We start from the raw sequence: 17,935 nt of genomic DNA, 5'->3' as shown, positions 1-17,935 counted from the left end.
TTGGCACAGCCTCTAGATGTTCATAAAAAGATTTAAAATATTCATCATTTATTGCAGTAACATAATCTCTTACAGGAAAAAAAGAGAAAATCCAACCTGTAATCTGAGTTGTAAACACATTAAGAAATACAGCTCTGGAAAAAAATAAGAGACCTAATATTGATTTCTGAACGCTTCCTGAGTTAAAGCATTGGTATTGTTGTTTCTAAATGAATATAAACTTGTTTTCTTTGCATTATTTCAGTTCTGAAAGCACTGCCTCTGTTTTATTATTTTCACCATTTCACATTCCCTGCAAATAATTTCATTTTTCCTTGGAAATTTAGAGACATGTTGTCAGTAGTTCATAGAATAAAAGACCAATGTTCATTTTACTCAAACATGTACCTATAAAAATTAAAATCAGAGAAACTGGTCAGTTTAAGTGGTCTCTTAATTTTTGCCAGAGCTGTTTGTACTAAAAATATTTCAGTATTCTTATTGTATTGTATTATTATTCTTACTGTATGTCTTCATTTGTTTGGATTACAGGTTGTATTCTTCTTAAACTCAAATTTGTTGCTATTATTGACCAAAGTATGTAGAAATTTTTACTTTAAGGATCTTCTAGAAATGCATATAGTTGACTATTTTAATAGTTTATGTACTATGTGTACCGTGAAATGCATTGAGGGAAATGTCTTAGCACAGATGCTAATACCTTTAGCCTCCTTTTTCTCAGCCAATCAGAGTTGAGGAAAATAAACGGATGTTGTGTGAATGGAGCAGAAAGATTTGAACATTTTAAAAATAATTTTAAGGTTTTTTTAATAAAAATCTTGACTTAAATATTCTAGATAAGATTTCAGTGTTTGTTTTTGTTTATTAGGCTTTTTTTTTAGCTTTCTTTTTAAAATCATTGTAAGTAGAACCAGAAAAATCCAGCTGCTTTTCACTCAAAAACAGATTCAGTTACATTTATTCACTAAACTTGCTACAAAAATAGTTGGTAGAAAACGTTACACCATTTAAAGCTGCAGTAAAAAACAAAAATAATGCTTTTTACACATTCGTTAAAAGTGTCACCATGTCATGACAGTACAATATGAAACGGCAAAAACAACCAATCAGAGCCAGGAGGCGGATCTTAGCGCTGTCAATCAATTCCGCTTAATGTACTAATGTTAGCAAAACAACTTTTTGTTCCAGTAGCTATGCTAACTAGCTTTAGCATTCATAGCTGTAATGTAGCAGAGAGGAAGAGGAAGGGATTGAGCATATACGCAAGCCTGATTGACAGCACCAAGACCCGCCTCCTGGTGCTGATTGGTTGTTTCTGACTGAATGCCAACAGAGGAGCTTGATATTTTTCACATTTTATCTCTTATTTATCAACTTTTATATAAATATATATATATAAAAGTTACTGCAGCTTTAACAGAAATGTCACACACATTGTTTTCTTTTATTATTTTAATTTATTGCCGTTTAACCCGTCCGGTTTCCTGGTTGCTGGGATGATAGTGGTTTGGATTCATTCCTGCCAGTGGCTGTATTTGTTTTTAATATTAGTTATTTTTCAAAGTGTTCTGGCCTGTGGCAGCTCGCTCTGTCACCTCTGTGCTGCTTCTGTAACGCCTCGGTTTTTATGGAGGAGGAATGGATTTCGAGAGCGCAGCTCTCCTGAGACGTGTTGCAGGATAAATGCAGCTTTGGACGAAATGAGAGGCGATCCATCATAAGCCGGCCTGACAGCCTGGGACGCACAGACACATCGAAACTCAGCTCTCCTGATAGAGGCGTCTGATTGCTCTTTTAGAGCTTTAATTTCTGTCAAACTGCATGCGTAGTTAGATGTGGGAGAAAAGCAGAATGATAAACATAATGATTGGGTTTTAGAGTGATTAGCATCTTCTGAATCAGTGGAAAAGTTTCCCGTGAAGCAGGTGAAGCTGCTGTGTTGTCCTGTGAGGTCTGCCGGGGTATTAAAGCGAGCCGCTCTGCCCTCTGCTGCCCCGACGCAGCAGCGTCTTTCATCCAAACAGGAAGCAGAGATCTGGAAATCCATTTCTCCCCGTTAGTCCAAAAATTACACAATTAACAACTAAATTCCCAATTTCCTGCAACATTTTCACCTTTTTTAGACATTAGTCATTACCAGAGTTTAAAATTACATTAACTTGAGTAACTTTTTTTGACAAAATGTACTTTTACTCTTACTTTAGTAGAAGTATCTCTACTCTTACTTGGGTAAAATATCTAGATTTTCTACCCACTGAATGAAAAACAAACATTTTAAACCAAAAACTCACCAGACATAGACCTGCAGTTTTCTTAAAGTTTCATCAGTTTTTTATTAAAAGAAACTGATTTAGAAAAATTATTCTTTTACGTGACTTTATTTTTTGTTACTTATATAAATTATTGTCATTTTCATCCTTAAAATACAAAAGCTATCCACATAACTTTATATTTTGTTCCATCTGACAGAACAGAACAAAATATAAAAGTTAAATGTTATTTTAAATGTTAAATGATTGATAATTTGATCAGTTACGTTTTACTCTTACTTTAGTAACTTTATTATGAAGTATCTCTTCTCTTACTTGAGTAAAATTTCTAGATTTTTTACCCACTGAATGAAAAACAAACATGTTTTAACTAAAAGCTCACCAGACACAAACACACACCTGCAGTTTTTGTTAAAGTTTCATAAGTTTTTTATTGAAAGAAACTGATTTGGAAAAATTTATTTTGCCTGATTTCTTATTTTTTCTTAATTATATGAATTATTGCCATCTGTTGTCATTTTTAAATAATAAATAAATAATAAATAAAAATACTTTTTTACTCGACAAATACTTTTTACTTTTACTTGAGTAAAAATATGTTGAAGTACTCTTACTTAAATGAGAAACGCATAAATGTTTGTTTTTCTGTTCGATTAAATGGATGTTTAATGTTGCTTTTTTTCTATCCCGAAACAACAAAAAATACGGCAAAAATAAACATTTCAAAACTTGTTTTGTGACACGTAATTTTAAAAAATGCATTTCCTGGTGAGGATTAAGTTTTGCATCCACATTCTTCTCAGACTGAGGTGAATCATATCAGGTTTGCATTATTACAACAATGTAGCAATTAAACTCATTATACTCACTTTCAATACCTTAACCAGGAAATATTCAACATTTAAAATCTCATTTATAACTGCTACCTGAACAAAAATAGCACTAAAAGCCATTACCCTTAAATTCATAAATCATGGAATGTCACCAAAATGTAAATGAAAAGTAAAAATAACATTAAACTGTATTTAAATAATTCATGAATCACTCGGAGAATGAGTTCCTCTCATTCTGGATCTGATTCCAGCCAGAAAGAGAGAAGAACTTGAATCCTTTTTCCCCGACTCAGCTCGAGTCCTTGGCTTTGTTAGTAGAAACAGAGGCTTTTATGGATAATGTAAGACTTTAAAGTTGTTGTTAAAGTGAGAAGAAACGCTGCAACCATCCAGAAAGGAAACTAATGAGTCTGGAAAAGGATTAAAAAAGCATTAAAAGTATTAGATTTTAGCATTTCCTCTTTATTAAAAGCTTAAAATGGAGGACATGAAAGACAGTTTACCGTGAAAACGAACCACAAGATGCTAAAAGAAGTCTCCATAAATCCTAAAATTTTATCTCAGGCTCCTGTTTTTTCTTTTCTTTTTTCTTATTTACTCTTCTTTTTCACATTGTTTTAATTATTTCTTTTTTTGCACAAGTTTAACAAGTAGGTAACGCTTTTCTTTTAATTTCTTGAACTTTTCTTTTAACTGCAAAGTCACTTTATTTACCAGGTGTTGAATAAACTGAGATTTTATATAAATATCTGAATATTAACTAAAACAAAACAAATGGTTTAAATGAGGCCTGTAATATTTTGAAGTCTGTTGATGGATGTGAAGATGACTTGGTTTGGATGGATGGACTGATCAAGAAACTGACAGATTTATTTTGACTGGATGGATGAATGCACAGATCGATTCCTCACAACAGACGTAAATAGTAGCTTAATTTCTTCCTCTTTCAGAATTTGTATGGTTTCATATTTAAAGCCTGGCCACAGATAACAACGATAACATCTTTAAAATATAAAATATAATCAATATAAAATAGATTATGATCATTTTTCTGTCTTTCTGCGTGGGATTGACCTTGTTTTGTTGCTCCCTTTGTGAATAACCCGCGGCAGTTTGCTGTTTCAGCCACAAGGGGGCACTGTTGCTCTCCCAACTGCTCCTCCACTGACCCAAATGGAAGAGAAAAAATAAAAGAAACTAATGGAGACGTGTTAACTCCTCAAAGTGCACAGTCATGATAAGTTTGGAGTGTAAACCTTTTCAATCTAAAGTGTGAAGGTTGAGTCCCTGCTGTGCTTACAGCAGACAGCCATTAGTCCCTGGAGGTCACTTTCCCTCAGCCACAGCGCAGGAGGACGGGGATGAGATCCCGCTCAGTTTTTCTTTCCTGATCGGGATTTTCTTTTATACATGCTGAATTTCTAATCGCTTGTATTTTATTTCATTTTTCTCTGTACGGTGTTAGAAAGACAGTGTCTCTACCAGGAAGGAAGCGTAGAGGTGCGTGTTTGACTCCTTAAAATCCCGGAATCTAATTTTTTCTCTCCTCCAGTCTGCTGAAGTAGAGCAGCTCCACTTCCCCAACTTTTCTTTTTTTTTCCCCCCCTCCCGCTTGAGCTGTAAACTGTCCGACATGGCGTCTCTGTACCAGAGATTCAGCGGTCAGATCAACACCAACAAAACCTTCCCCAAACCCCCGGAGGCGAGCCGCCTCCTGGGACAGGCCGGCGACCCGGGGGACCGGCCGGCGGAGAGCCAGCGAGCCCGGCTCCAGCCGCAGCACCGCCGCCGCTGCGAGGACGAGGACGTAAGAAACTCCTCCTGGTTGTACCCTGAACGCGTTTCTTTACGTTTCAATCCGGTTTATGGTTTAATATGTCTGACAGACGGAGTGTTTATCGTGACTTTTAAAGGTGAAGTTGTCAAACTACGGTGCGTCATCGCTTCAATTGGCGGGATTAACTGTCAATGCGTGACGTGTCAGTTACGTCTCAATGCTTGGTCGCTTCATAAAGCTTCATATTGGTGCGCCAGTGGTAAAACCATATGGTTATATACGGGTAAAATCTGAGTCTGCTTCAGGAATGGGGGTGAAAATCCGGATGAATCCCAACAGCCTGTTGTTTAATCTGCTGATGACCTAGTTTTTTTCCCCCCTGCATGCCAAAAATAACAAGTATTAAACGTTTTAGCTCATATAAGTGTTTTGCAGAGCTGCGGTTTTTCTAAAAACAGGAAATGTTACAGGAGAGAGAATAATTAGCGCTGTCCAGGGTACTGAAAATCAGAAAAGGTTATGGAGGACTGAACAGGGATACAATGACCCTTCACCTTAAAACAACATGTAGTTCAATAAATATAATACAACTGGATGATTTTAGTTATTTTAAAGATGTTACAGATTCTATTAATTACAATAATGACAAAAAATATTGCCTAATATCTTAGTTTTTGTCACTCTCTCCCTATTTTGACTCTGTTCATGACCTCACTGCTTAGTACAGGAGTGTGCAAAGTGCTGGTTGAGGGCCATTTGCGGCCCTGAGAACAATTTTGGGCGGCCCTTGCCTAAAATCGGTTAGCCAGTTCAGACAGTTGATGCGGATCCACATTTTAAATCAATGTTGGTGACATTTGTATTGATGCCAGGCTGGTCAAAATAAGATGCAGTTAAAATCTTAAAATGGAAAGTGTAATGTGCAACACAAAGTATTCACCAGGGTTTTACTAAAATGGAGACTTGTGCACAGCCATTTGATAAAACAAGATCTTGTGGCTAAAAAGATACAAAAAAGATGAAAAAATTAGCATATGGTTGATAGTTTTTAGTCTGGCAAAGCTGCAAAGAGCCACAGATATCTGACTGCTTTGCATATTTCATTGAAATATTATGCGCTTAGTTTGTTTATTTAGCAAGTAAAATTAAAAATACAATAGTTTTTGTGATTATAAGTAGAAGTGTGGCCCCTGGAGTAGTTTCAACTTGATATTTTCTTGGCCACTATGCCAAAATGTTTGGACATAACTGGTTTTGTAACAATGATATGCATTTTGGCCACATTTGTAATGCATTTACACAATATTTAGAGATTTTAATACACCAGCTAAATAGTTAGCTAAATTTGCTCTTATTATCACATAGTTACAAGACGAAGCTTTACCTGCTGTTTTCATGTATTAGCTAGTTAGCGATAAAGATATGTGTTTAAAGCACATATAAAGCACAATTTGGAAAAATCAGTTTAAGATATTGGCTGTGATGAAAAGTTTAATGGTGGTGTCAAAATGTCCTAATTTGTAATCTTTTATTTTTCCTGTTTGGATCCAAAATGACGTATAGAAGGATTTAACTGCTGGAGAAAGGAAATAAATTCAGGAGCAGTAGCTCACTGAAATGAGACAGATGTACGACATTCAATGAGAAATTTTCTTTTATTACTGAAATCAGATTTATGTTTTGTTAAAACGAGATTTGTGGTGAAATTATATTTAAATTTTATTGTTTTAACAAGCCACTGCTCCTGAATTTCTCTCCCAGGTGAATGCTGTGCTGCTGCCTGAAAAACCTCAGTGTAAATTTAAACAAGTCAGATCAGACTGTAAACATTTTGCTGTCTAATTACTAGCTATCATTAACACTACAGCACAGCCAGGTAGCACAGGAAGCTAGAAAAGCAGTGCAGTAAAGAAATCAAAGCAGTGCAAGAAGCTCTACTCCAACATAAACCTAAGACAATCACTTTAAGGGGCTAACATAGCTAGCAGTAGCGCGGCAGTACAACTAGCTAACATAGGAAGTTAGAAAAACAGCAACTATGATTTTAGACTTAATCTATGATGGATTTTAGTTGTAGTTAGGTTGAATATAATTAATAAATGTCGTTTTACTGAACAAAGTTCCTGAGTCTACTCAAGCACAACCCTAACTTCCTCCCTTCATTCAAAACTAAATGCTATGTTGCTAGCATGATTTTTTTTATACTAACTTTAAGTGACAGTACAGAATATTTAAGAAAAGAGAGAAAAGAAACCAGCTTTTTAAAAACACATCTAGATTTTTAGTGACAAATATAAATTATGTTACAAAGGAGGATATCAACAGATGCTATTCTTAAAGATTAAGACCAAAACAACTTCTACGGTAATCCAATCTTGTCAAATGTTTAACATTTAAAAATAACTTTTGAGTTTTTTAAATATAAAAACAGCTTTCATGTCTTTAGAGATCAACTGGACACTTTGCGAATACAGATTTTGTTTTCAGAGAATCGATTTAGCTTGAAAACGTAAACGTAACATCACCATCCGTTTCTGTTGTAGCTTTCTGATTTGACCTGAATATTTCTCAGACGTTTCATGCTGAAACCCAAACATGAGCTGCTGGTGCCGGCAGCCAGAGATGCTTTGCTCCAAAGCCGCGTTGAAGGGTGCAGAAGGTAAAACACTGGTTGAGGTGTGCATGAATTTAACATGAGGTTGATTTATTGACCGGCGGTCTCGCCTTTGTGTTTGTTGGTGCAGAGAACTTCAACATGATCTGAGATCAATACAAACCGAGATGTATAATCCATGCGGGTCAGCTTAGAAGTGTGATTTGGAGCTGGGTGGTGCTGCAGTAGAAAGAGTGGTTTTTTTTTTGAAGATGCCTGTTTGTGCAGCGCTGATCACAGGATGCATTCATGATGCTAAAATCCAGTAGTGAGTTTGTTTGTGGTTTAGAGGGGCTTTAATCATTGAGCTTTGCATATGCACGTCTGTGATCCGGGTCAAAGCTTGGGCTTCTTCCCACTTTTTAGGCCTTAATGAGGCTGGACCCAGGTGACATTTCCACCGTGCTGTGTTGAATGAGAACCGCAGCCCACTGGGACAGAGAGCCCGTCTGTGGAGACGGTCGAAAGGTATTCTGCACATCGTTTCTCATCGTTTTTGATCAGCTACTAAAAGGTCACTGTGAGTTCAGAACGAGACGGAGCAGAGGAGCAGGTTCAAGTTCTGGATTGGTTTACTGACACATCCAGAGCTGCTCTGCTAGGCGAGATTTGGACTTCATTCACACTGCAGCCTGAAGTGACCCATTTATGACCTGTGTCGGATCTTTTCATGACAGTCTGGACAACACAGATCAGATTTTTTCGAATCCGATCCAGACTACTTGGATATGTGGTCATAAATCTGATGTTTTTAAATGTGACCTGAGTCTGTACGGCGCTGGTCGCAGTCACTCGACCTAAACATCATTGATACTCAACTAACTTCACTAATCTGCGTCCTGATATGCGTTAAATAAACAACAAACATGGCGGACGATAACGAGGATTAAATTGCTAATATGCTGATTCCAGTCGAACAACAACTTAAAAATCGTAAAATATGCTCCACCGTTAGCATCCATGTTTTCCTCCACAAAAACTGACAATTTCTTCTTCTTCTTGTTGGCGGTTAGCAAGCAACGTATTTATGTGCATTACTGCCACCTACTGGAGTGGAGTGTGGACCAGGAAACACTGTGCACTTTCTTCTTCTCTTTAATGGCGGTTGGCAAAACACAAAGCACGCCCTCTGCTGCGGATGCAGGACACTTTCAGGACGTTTGCAGTTCACCCTGGAGATCACATACAAGTTGTTTATGTTTGGAAAGGAACCCAGCCTTAGAGTAAAGCGAGTAAAACCCCCTTGTCAGGTTTTAGGATGATTAAAATAATTTTTAAATTATTTTTCTTTGCATGTTTTTAGGATTAATATCAGAAGAGAGCAGTGTTTTGGCTTGTGACAACAGTAGGCATAAGCATAAAATAGCAGCGACTATTTTTTTAATCCAATTATTCTTACGATTAATTGGATTAAAAAAATTAGCACATTCTGCATTTTCTTCCTTTTAACCACTTAGCCTTTTTCTAAACAATATCAGAAATACACTAAAAGATGCAAATACACAAGTGATTTCTTTCTTAAATAAGAAAATCATAATTTTACTGCCTAAAATGAAACAGCACATTTGTAGCAAAAGAGGCATTTACAGCTAAAAGGAAAAATACTATTAACATCAACATGTGAAAAACTTAACATCAGTAGAGTGTAGAACTGAACTGTTTATCATTTTTGGATTAAACAATTAATAATTGGATAGAAAAGAAGCTTGACTGGAGACAATTTATAGAATTTGAATCCAGTGAAGCTGCAAATGCGACACTTAAGGAGTTCTGGGTAGAAAATTTTTACAGGCAAAAGTGTTTTTTTTATCTTGAATGCAGTTTTGACTTAATTACTTTTTCTGACGGCATTGTTCTTTAAGCAAATTGCCTTTTTTCAGTCTGTATACTCTATTTAGAGATTATTTGGATCCATTCTCATCACAACAACCCAGTTCCTAACATCTTGTAATGTTATTTGTTTGAAATATATAAAATGCATGAGATGTTACAACATTAGGAGCTCAGAATGAAGCATAACACTGAAAACAACAAACAAAAGGAAACTTTTTTAACATTAATTAAGCCATCTCCACAAACTGATTTATAATCAAAACCTCACGACACCAAATCTGAAGGAACTTTTGTCATAAAACACTCTGTTGATTTTTAGCAGTTTGTGTTGTCCTCAAGATTCTCTATTTTATGAAGAACCATTTATTCATAAAATTTTTCCCAGTGATTGCATGTTGCCCGTTGTAATGGAAGTTGAGTGTTTTTTTGGGGGGCGGGAGGGTTTTCAGCTTTTGTGATATTATTAACAAGCTTCTCCCAGTTGTTAACCACCTGGTTGTTATGGATACAGATCATAACGAATGCCCCAAAGTATAAAATATTTTTTCAGTTGCGTAGCGTCCAAAACCAGAGAGTAATTGACAAAAAATAAATAAATAAAAGATAATTTTTCTGCCAGAAATGGAGGAATTTTTTTAAAGGAAAAATTAGAATAAAACAACAGAGCTCTGAACTGTTCATCCCTTTTCTTTAAAAGAATTACAGTGAAAGATGTGAAAGTTTGTGTTTCTTCAATAAACACATGAACTTTCACATGTAAACCGCTGAAACTTCTCTGAGGTTCGCAAAAATCACATAAATATTTGAATCTTAAATCAATATTATGTTGTTTTTTGTTTTTCCTCTTTTGGATCAAAACTCCTACAACTATTGGCCCTTTGCACGTGACGTCACATTCTCCAGAACTCCGCCCACTCCGTCACGACTGACGTCTAAACAACCAATCCGCTCCTCTAAAGCTAGTCTGAAAACAGACATCTGTTTGTAGCCTAATATGGCTTCTAATTAGTTGATTTCACTTTAAAAGTGGTCACAGAATGCCGCACAGCCGGCTGCACAAACGGACAAGATAGAAGCCAAACTTGTCGTTTTATATTATAACATTAAACGAGGAAAGATATGGCAGTGATGGAAAGCAGCCGTCAATAATAATGGCTGGCAGCATTCGGTGTAACCGTGGATTCACAGCTATCACTTTTTACAAGCTAAGAAGATTAACGTTCATTTACTTTATAAGTAAATATTAATAGAAAGGTATCAAATATCGCATTGTGGAGAAGGTACGCGTCTAACCGTAACCATGGAGACAGTGCCGCACCGTCATGTAGCCTAGCATGTATAGAAAAAAACTGATTAGCATCTCCTGTACGGTTTTAAAGGCGCTCCGGTTTAAGGGGAAACGCCGTTTATGAAATAGAGACATAAATCATGTGGTGTGAATTCAGGTAAAGTAGTTAATTTAATCAACAAGTCAGGAGGGAGGAGGTACGGGTCGGTTTCTAAGCTAGCTGTTTCCAACTGTTGTAAACACCGCCGTCTATGAGCCCCAACCAGGCGTGTTACGTTCACAGACAAATTAACTCGACTCGAACAAGTAGAAGCTATGAATAAACTGGAAAAAACAACTTTTGGAAAATAATTTCAGTCGCTCTGTTCAATATTCCCGTCCCACATTTGAATGATGCCTTGAATGATTTAGTGACGTAGTTGCCATAAACAATTTCGCAGCCTATTTCTTCTGCTTTTGTTGAGAAAATAACGTAAAAAGAATCATAAGTCAAGAGAAACACATAAGGCTGTTTATTGATCATTTCTTGTAGTAAACTGAGGTTTATTCTTCGGTCATCTTCAAGGACATGTCAGCATTATTTTTTCTGTTGCACATTTAAACCAGCTGCTGCTTTTAGTCGTTTTGATCACAGATGTGATGTTTTAGCTAAAGTAAAAGTAGAGAATTACATCGTTATCATATCAGGTGTGTTGGTTGTATTTATGATCATGTAATAAGTCACTGCTTAGCACCGTTTGATGAATTGAACAAACCAGAGATGAGTTTTTCTCTCTCATTATCGCCTCTGTTAATCCTCTGTTGGCGTAATCCCTGTCTGCCGATACGTCTGATAGCGATCTCAGACTGAAATCCGCTTTGATTGTCATTCCAGGCTGGTGGAACAACTCATTAATTTTTAATTAAACACCTCTTTATGTGGATTTATTGTCATGAAATCCATCAACTTTTTTTTCCTCATTTCCCAACTTTTTGATTTAAAAGCAACATAATATGAAGCTGGTGGTTTTAAAGAGACGTTTAAAACGAGCACAGGACGCGGGGAGATCTTTACTCTCTCCTGGTCCCCGCGGCGTGATTTCCATTGTCTCTCCAGAGCCGTTAGAACAGGAAGCGGATCCGTTTCCTCGTGTTTGCGTCGACTCCGATGGGCATAACGAGACTCGGGAGGGATCCGGCCCGGAATCCCACCTTGAACGCAACAGGAGATGGGATTTGTCATTTTGATCTCTCTCTCTCTCTCTCTCTCTCTCTCTCTCTCTCTCTCTCTCTCTGTGTCTGTCTCTCTCTCTCTCTCTCTCTGTGTCTCTCTCTCTCTCTCTCTCTCTCTCTCTGTGTGTGTCTGTCTCTCTCTCTCTGTGTGTCTGTCTCTCTCTCGCTCCCTCTCTCTCTCTCTCTGTGTGTCTCTCTCTCTCTCTCCCTCTCTCTCTCTCTCTGTGTGTGTGTCTCTCTCTCTCTCTCTGTGTGTGTCTGTCTCTCTCTCTCTCTGCTGCCTAACGATGGCTTTGATCCCAGTCTTTAAGAAAAATAAATGGAGCAAAATCAAAAGAGGAGATTAAGATAAACTCTCGCTTTGAGGAGGGTTATAATATTTTTGGGTTTTTCATTATAGTTTTCAGCGTGTTTGATAGTTTTCCTGAGTTATTATTTAAATAAATATTCTCTAGTTTTTGTTTAGTTTTTATTAGAGTTAGTAGTTGTTTTATTTTAGATTGAAAATACGTTAACGTTTTTGAATTCTCCACCTAAAATTAACTATAGGATTGCATTGTGATTGGGTATGTATTGATTGGTTGCCATTTTGCGGACTAGCATAGCGTAGCAGCCAGGAGGAACATGGCTGCTACGTAATTTCCTAATTTGCTGAGAATTGACGTAAAACTGCTTTGGGGAGGAGGGGAGAAAAGAAAAAATAATTACATATCAGTTAAAAATATAATAAATAGATTCACAAACACAAAAATTAAGGATATTATTTTTGATTTAATATATTTTTGTTAGTTTTGTAAACACAGTTTTTTTTCCCAAATTAATTACATTTTAAAATTTCAATTAATGAAAATGTTTCAGTTTTTGTTAGATTTAGCTAACTAAAACAACAATAACTAAAACTTGGCTCACACAAACAGAGCAGATGTTTTTTATTTTATTTTGGGGTTTGAATTATGAGCTGGAGAAGTTAATAAGCAACATGATATCATATTCTGGGTTTATCTGAAAAATAATAAACATGGCGGACTGTAAAACAAAGCTCTTCATATTAAGTTTTTTTTATGGGTTTTTCAGCCGTTTTTTTAAGTGAGTCAGCAAATAGTGGGTTTATGTTCTTGAATGTTATGCCATAAATAAGTCATGAGAATCTGTTTTAGCCCAGATATCGCTTCATACCAGAATGTTTTTCCAGTTCATTGCTGAAGGATTCACTCCTCCTCTGTGAAGGCCTGTCTGTGGTGCTGTGGGACCAAATGAAACCTGCATGCAGAACCTCTCTGTGGTTCCTGAAGGTGATTCAGATGTTGGGAGGGATCCGGCCGCCCGCTAATAAATGGAGCAGGTTTCGCATTCAGGCTGACTGCAGCGTCTTTCTCTGAGCTGGAAGACGGAAACAGAGACGGGCGACATTTTGTTCCGATCGTTCTCCATCTGATCCGTTGAATAAAATGCTGCTGAACAGAAGAGACAGGCGTGTTACCGCTAAAGCTATACGTCTTTCTTTTTCCTGGAAACAGGAAGATTAGCATTTCTGTCAGGAACATCCACAGAGACAGCTGTCTGCTTGAACTGATGTCCTCGGCACCAGTTCAGAATCGGCGACAAAGAGCTTCAAACGTTTGAGCAAATGTAAACTTCAGAGTCAGGATCTGTGAGGCTCGTTTTGTAAATGTGTTCTTATCATTTCCAGCACTGTTGGAAAGACTCAGAAGAAACCAGATATGGAGGAGAAAGTCTCCATTCAGTGCAAACTGTTCTTACAACTTGGTGGTTTATGAAAACATATATTTTTTCAGACACCTGTGAAGGGGCAAGAGAGAAAAAAAACAAACAAAAAACAAACAAAAAACATAAAAACGGTCTCTCACACAGACATATGGGCCATTCTTTCATTCACAAGTTAAAATCAGTACATCTGTTAGTTTGATTTCTTTCTTAACCTCTTTTTTTTCTTCTTTGAAGCCAGTCCATGCAGCATTTCGACATTTTTTCCAAAGAACACACTGGAGAAGCGTTGTCCCGAGGAATGTGATAACAAGCTGGTAGCTAACACGCTTTAACACACACGCACACACACACACGCGCGCACCCACACACTCGCACGTTCTCTCAGCAACTAGAAATTTAAATTGTCAGCCATAATGCTACTAAAACCTACGACTACGTATTTGTAGTAGTTAGAAACAAGGGGCTACACTTCTGCTATGTCAGAAATCATCTAGAAAAAAAGCAAGAAAATTTTTGAGTTTCAAAAGTTGAATAAATCCGAAAGTTAAATGTTTTCGACTTTTGAAGCTTCCAAACATTTCGTGTTTTTTGTCTAGAATATTTCTGACATAAGTCTCAAAATTTGAGTGTTTCATAGCAAATTTTAGTCTTTTAGGTCCCAGAAACTGCAACATTTTTTAGCTCAATCTCAAAATTTCAGTTTTGTGATGTAAATTTACTCCTTTTTCTCTAACCTTTTCTTACAAGTTTTATAGGTTTTTATTTTCCAGGCTTTTTCTCACTATAAACCCGGAGCAGTAAGGCATAAACTATCCAAACATTTATTTATTGTAAGAAATGTTATCGCTTATCGCATCTTTTCCCGGTATTGTGCAGCCTACATTCGGCCAAACATTTCAGTTTTAGTTTCATCAGGTTTAAAAATGACTTTTTCTCTCATGTGGTTCATTTAATTTAATTTATAATTTAATAATGAAGAAGAAGGATGTATTAATGCATGGTGGATTTGGATAGATTTATTTTCCTTTTAAAAGTTTTCTGGCTAATGTTAAAATTTGTTTAATCTGAAACATTTAGTTGATTAAAAAAAGGCTCAACAGTTGAATCTTATGAGGTGAAAATGCTTTTTATTAGGTCTTTGCGTAACACCATTCTGTATAGTAATGGGTGCAATAAAAATAGTTTATTTGTGGCTTTATTGCAGAATTGCCCTTTGAGAGCTTCAGAATTTTAAAATCACATAACTTTAGGCTCAAATTGCTGAAATAAACAGTTTTTTGCTGTTCCTGCAGCAGAAAAGCAGAAATCTGGACATGTTTTAAGCCTGATAAGCTGAAAACCAGCCGGTTCTGGTCACATGCCAAGCATCTGCCGTGTCCTTACAGAATTTGATGCTATTACGATACTTTAACCAGCCGTTGTGTTTGCCTGCAAACAAAAGTATTTACTCTTTGTGTCCTGGTCCCAATGAACTGGTCCTAATTAGTTCAGCGTAATGAGCTGCTGCTGCTGCTCGTCTGATTCTATCTGATTACAGAAACAGAATTCGCCTTGTTTTGTGTTAATTAGTAAATACTCTGAGCAATCAATAACGGCGCTGGGAGGATAGAGTCATCAGCCTGCGCTCTTGATTCGACGTGACATCTGGAAATGTTGCACATCTGATGTGAGTTAGCGGTGATAAAATCCTGTCAGATTCCTCCAGGAGAAATAAAAGAGGAAGAATGAAAAATGTACGACTTGGACTCGCTCAGAAAGCCTCACCTGTCCGTCGCTGACAATGTCTCACCATCACTGTTGTTAGGAGGCTTTGTGGCTTCCAGCTCCAGATCTCTCATCCAGCTAATTTCTCCCTCATCCAGGTTTCCCCAAACACTTCATGATGAACAAACATGACACACAGGCACATGCTCTGTTTCCCCCCACATGATGAATTATGCAGCCAGCGGCGTGACGAAGTGGTGCTATGGTTTATTTATGTAAAAAAAAGCTTTAGCGCTCTCAACCAGGTGCAGGTAAGCCAGCAGTGATGCAGCAGAAAATAGACTGCAGAGGCAATAATATAATGATGCTTTACATGATTATTTTTTCCAAATTTAGAGTAAAATTACTCCACCTAGAAAAATGTAACCAGAAAGTTAGCTTAAGTGGGAGCACATATTCACTAAAAGTTGTAAAGAAAATGCAATTATAAAATTAAGATTGTACATTAAGGACAAATTTATAACATAAGATAAATAATACTGTTCTGATTAAAAGAAATGAACAACATAGGAGGGTAAGTAAAATAATTTTTTTTACAGTACAAGCCACTACAACAAATTACAAAATACAACTACAAATTGAAAAACAACATATTCAAAGACACATTAACTAAGCACAATTACAAAGTTTTCTTTGTATTTCTTTTTGCATTTCAGAGCCACCGTAATTTTGCCCTTAAAAAACAAAAGTAAATCGTATATTGCAGAAATGTTGCCCTGATTTCAAAGCGTCGGCAGAAGTGGTGCTTGTAATTCCAGTTTCCAGTGTTTCAAATAAATAAATTGTAAATTGCGCAAATGTTGCCCGATTTCAAAACTTTGGCTGAAGTGATGCTTCTACTTAGAGTTTCCTGTGTGGCAGCAGAATACAGATTTATCCTCCAGATCGACACCATACCAGTGTCTTCTCCCAGGCCAAAAGTCCAAAACTAACTGACAATCTGAAGCAACCCTCCTTGTGACATGTGATTACCCACAATGCAGCTCCATGTGGAGCATGAGGAAGTTGTGAGATTGTGATTTTAGGTCACAGCAGGCGAATCATTCATAGTTTAAACATAGTCACTTAATTTAATTGTTTGTATGTAGTTATTGGGGCAAGAGTCGGTAGATATCTGTTACTGCAGAGAAAAAGTTGCACGTATTTATTTGCTAATTTGAATATTATCATTTTGATGCCATCGGACACAAAAAGTGTCTATCAAAATGTCTGATAGTCTTGCAGCTGCTGGGAGGAAGGATCTGTGAGAACGTTGTCTAGTGCATCAAGGATGCAGAAGTCCATCACTAAAAAATACTTTATCAAACTATAAATAAATCGATACATTTCTCGCTGAAAATATTATTCTAAAAGCTTCATTTGAACTGCATTCTGGGCCCACATATTTCCTCCAAAAGGCCGAAAACGGCCCTCAGGCCACACTTTGGTCTACAATATCATATATGTTCATACATTTCAGTTTAAATCACCAGTAAATGAACAGGAGACTACGTGAGTCGATAACATTCAAACAAAACAATGGCAGAACTCAATTAGCTCCTTGTTACAACTTCCAAAATAGGAATAATAGCCGTTATTAAAGCTCTCTGCCTCCCTGCTTTGTTGTAAACAGAAGCGCTGGGGCTCAGTGGATGCACTCCAGACTATAGATATTTCTGAAAACAGGCTATTCATCAATAACAAGGTGGCATCATGTGTCTCACTGACGTCTGCGACTCTCCCAACTGGTGCTGCTAGTCCTCTCTGCGTTGGCGCTTCCAGTCTGGCAGCTAGCTGACGATAACAGATGGCGGGCATTAATAACTTCATCTCAGCGTAAAATGAATTCATATCCGGCCTCTTCACGAGCCGTTTTCACCGCGAGGAGAGGCAGGCGACAGGAAGGGGAGGGAGGGGACAAATTGAAGTCTGTTTTTTCTTCATGTTTTTAGGCAAAACTCCTCTCCCATTTTCCGTCACGCGTCGCCACATTATGCAAGCGGAGGCCTTAAGAGCTGCACAGCCTCGCCATTATGGGTCAGAAATCCAGAGTGCTGATTTAGATATTATTAATGACTGTACCTGGAAAAAACAGGGACAAGCCAAACTTGAAAGATCAAAAATAAAACCTGTTTGTGTGGAAAGGCATCTTGAAAAGGTTTGGTCGTGTTTGCTTTGGGGGCGGCTCATGCAGCATCCCGTGTGCATCAGCCTGTCTGCAGATGTGGTCAACATGCATATTGATGTGTTTTTAATGTCAGAACGGATGTTCAGCTCGGATTGATTCGATTTGACGTAAATTACAGCATGCTGCAGGCGAGCCGAGCATATGGAGCTTAGAAAACAGAACGATTCTGCTTCCCTTGACAGATGCTCGTCTTTAATATCTATGAAATTGCTCAGAAAACCTTATGTGCATTCCAGCGTGTCAGTGTCTCCAAGACAAACCCAAATCAGTTGAAGTGCTCCTCGTGCGCCTCTAGAGGCTGTCCTTTTCCTGCTGCACGGTGAGCCCCTCTTAAAGTCGAGGGTTGAATCATATATCGTCCTGAAAGGAGGGTCTGCTGGGACTCGAGGCCAGTCATACAAAGTGAGGTT

The 17,935-nt window shown here is 37.4% G+C and overlaps 1 protein-coding gene across 4 annotated transcripts in view; it reads left to right on the top strand.

Annotated features, from left to right (window-relative positions):
* Window positions 1-17,935, top strand: part of dpp6a (dipeptidyl-peptidase 6a) — a 289,142-nt gene that overhangs the window by 104,284 nt on the left and 166,923 nt on the right. The window contains exon 1 of one of the 4 annotated variants that reach the window (XM_044103993.1): window positions 4,398-4,910. The exons of the other annotated variants lie outside the window; for them this stretch is intronic. Within the exon in view, the coding sequence (XP_043959928.1) occupies window positions 4,737-4,910 (174 nt within the window). The 5' untranslated portion in view covers window positions 4,398-4,736. Of the gene's footprint in view, window positions 1-4,397; window positions 4,911-17,935 lie in introns of those variants that run through there. 4 annotated transcript variants of the gene reach the window in all.

This window comes from Gambusia affinis, linkage group LG21 (genome assembly GCF_019740435.1).
Source record: "Gambusia affinis linkage group LG21, SWU_Gaff_1.0, whole genome shotgun sequence".
Classification (NCBI taxonomy): domain Eukaryota; kingdom Metazoa; phylum Chordata; class Actinopteri; order Cyprinodontiformes; family Poeciliidae; genus Gambusia; species Gambusia affinis.
The sequence above is the reverse complement of the archived record's forward strand: the minus strand, read 5'-3'. Positions and strand labels throughout refer to the sequence as shown.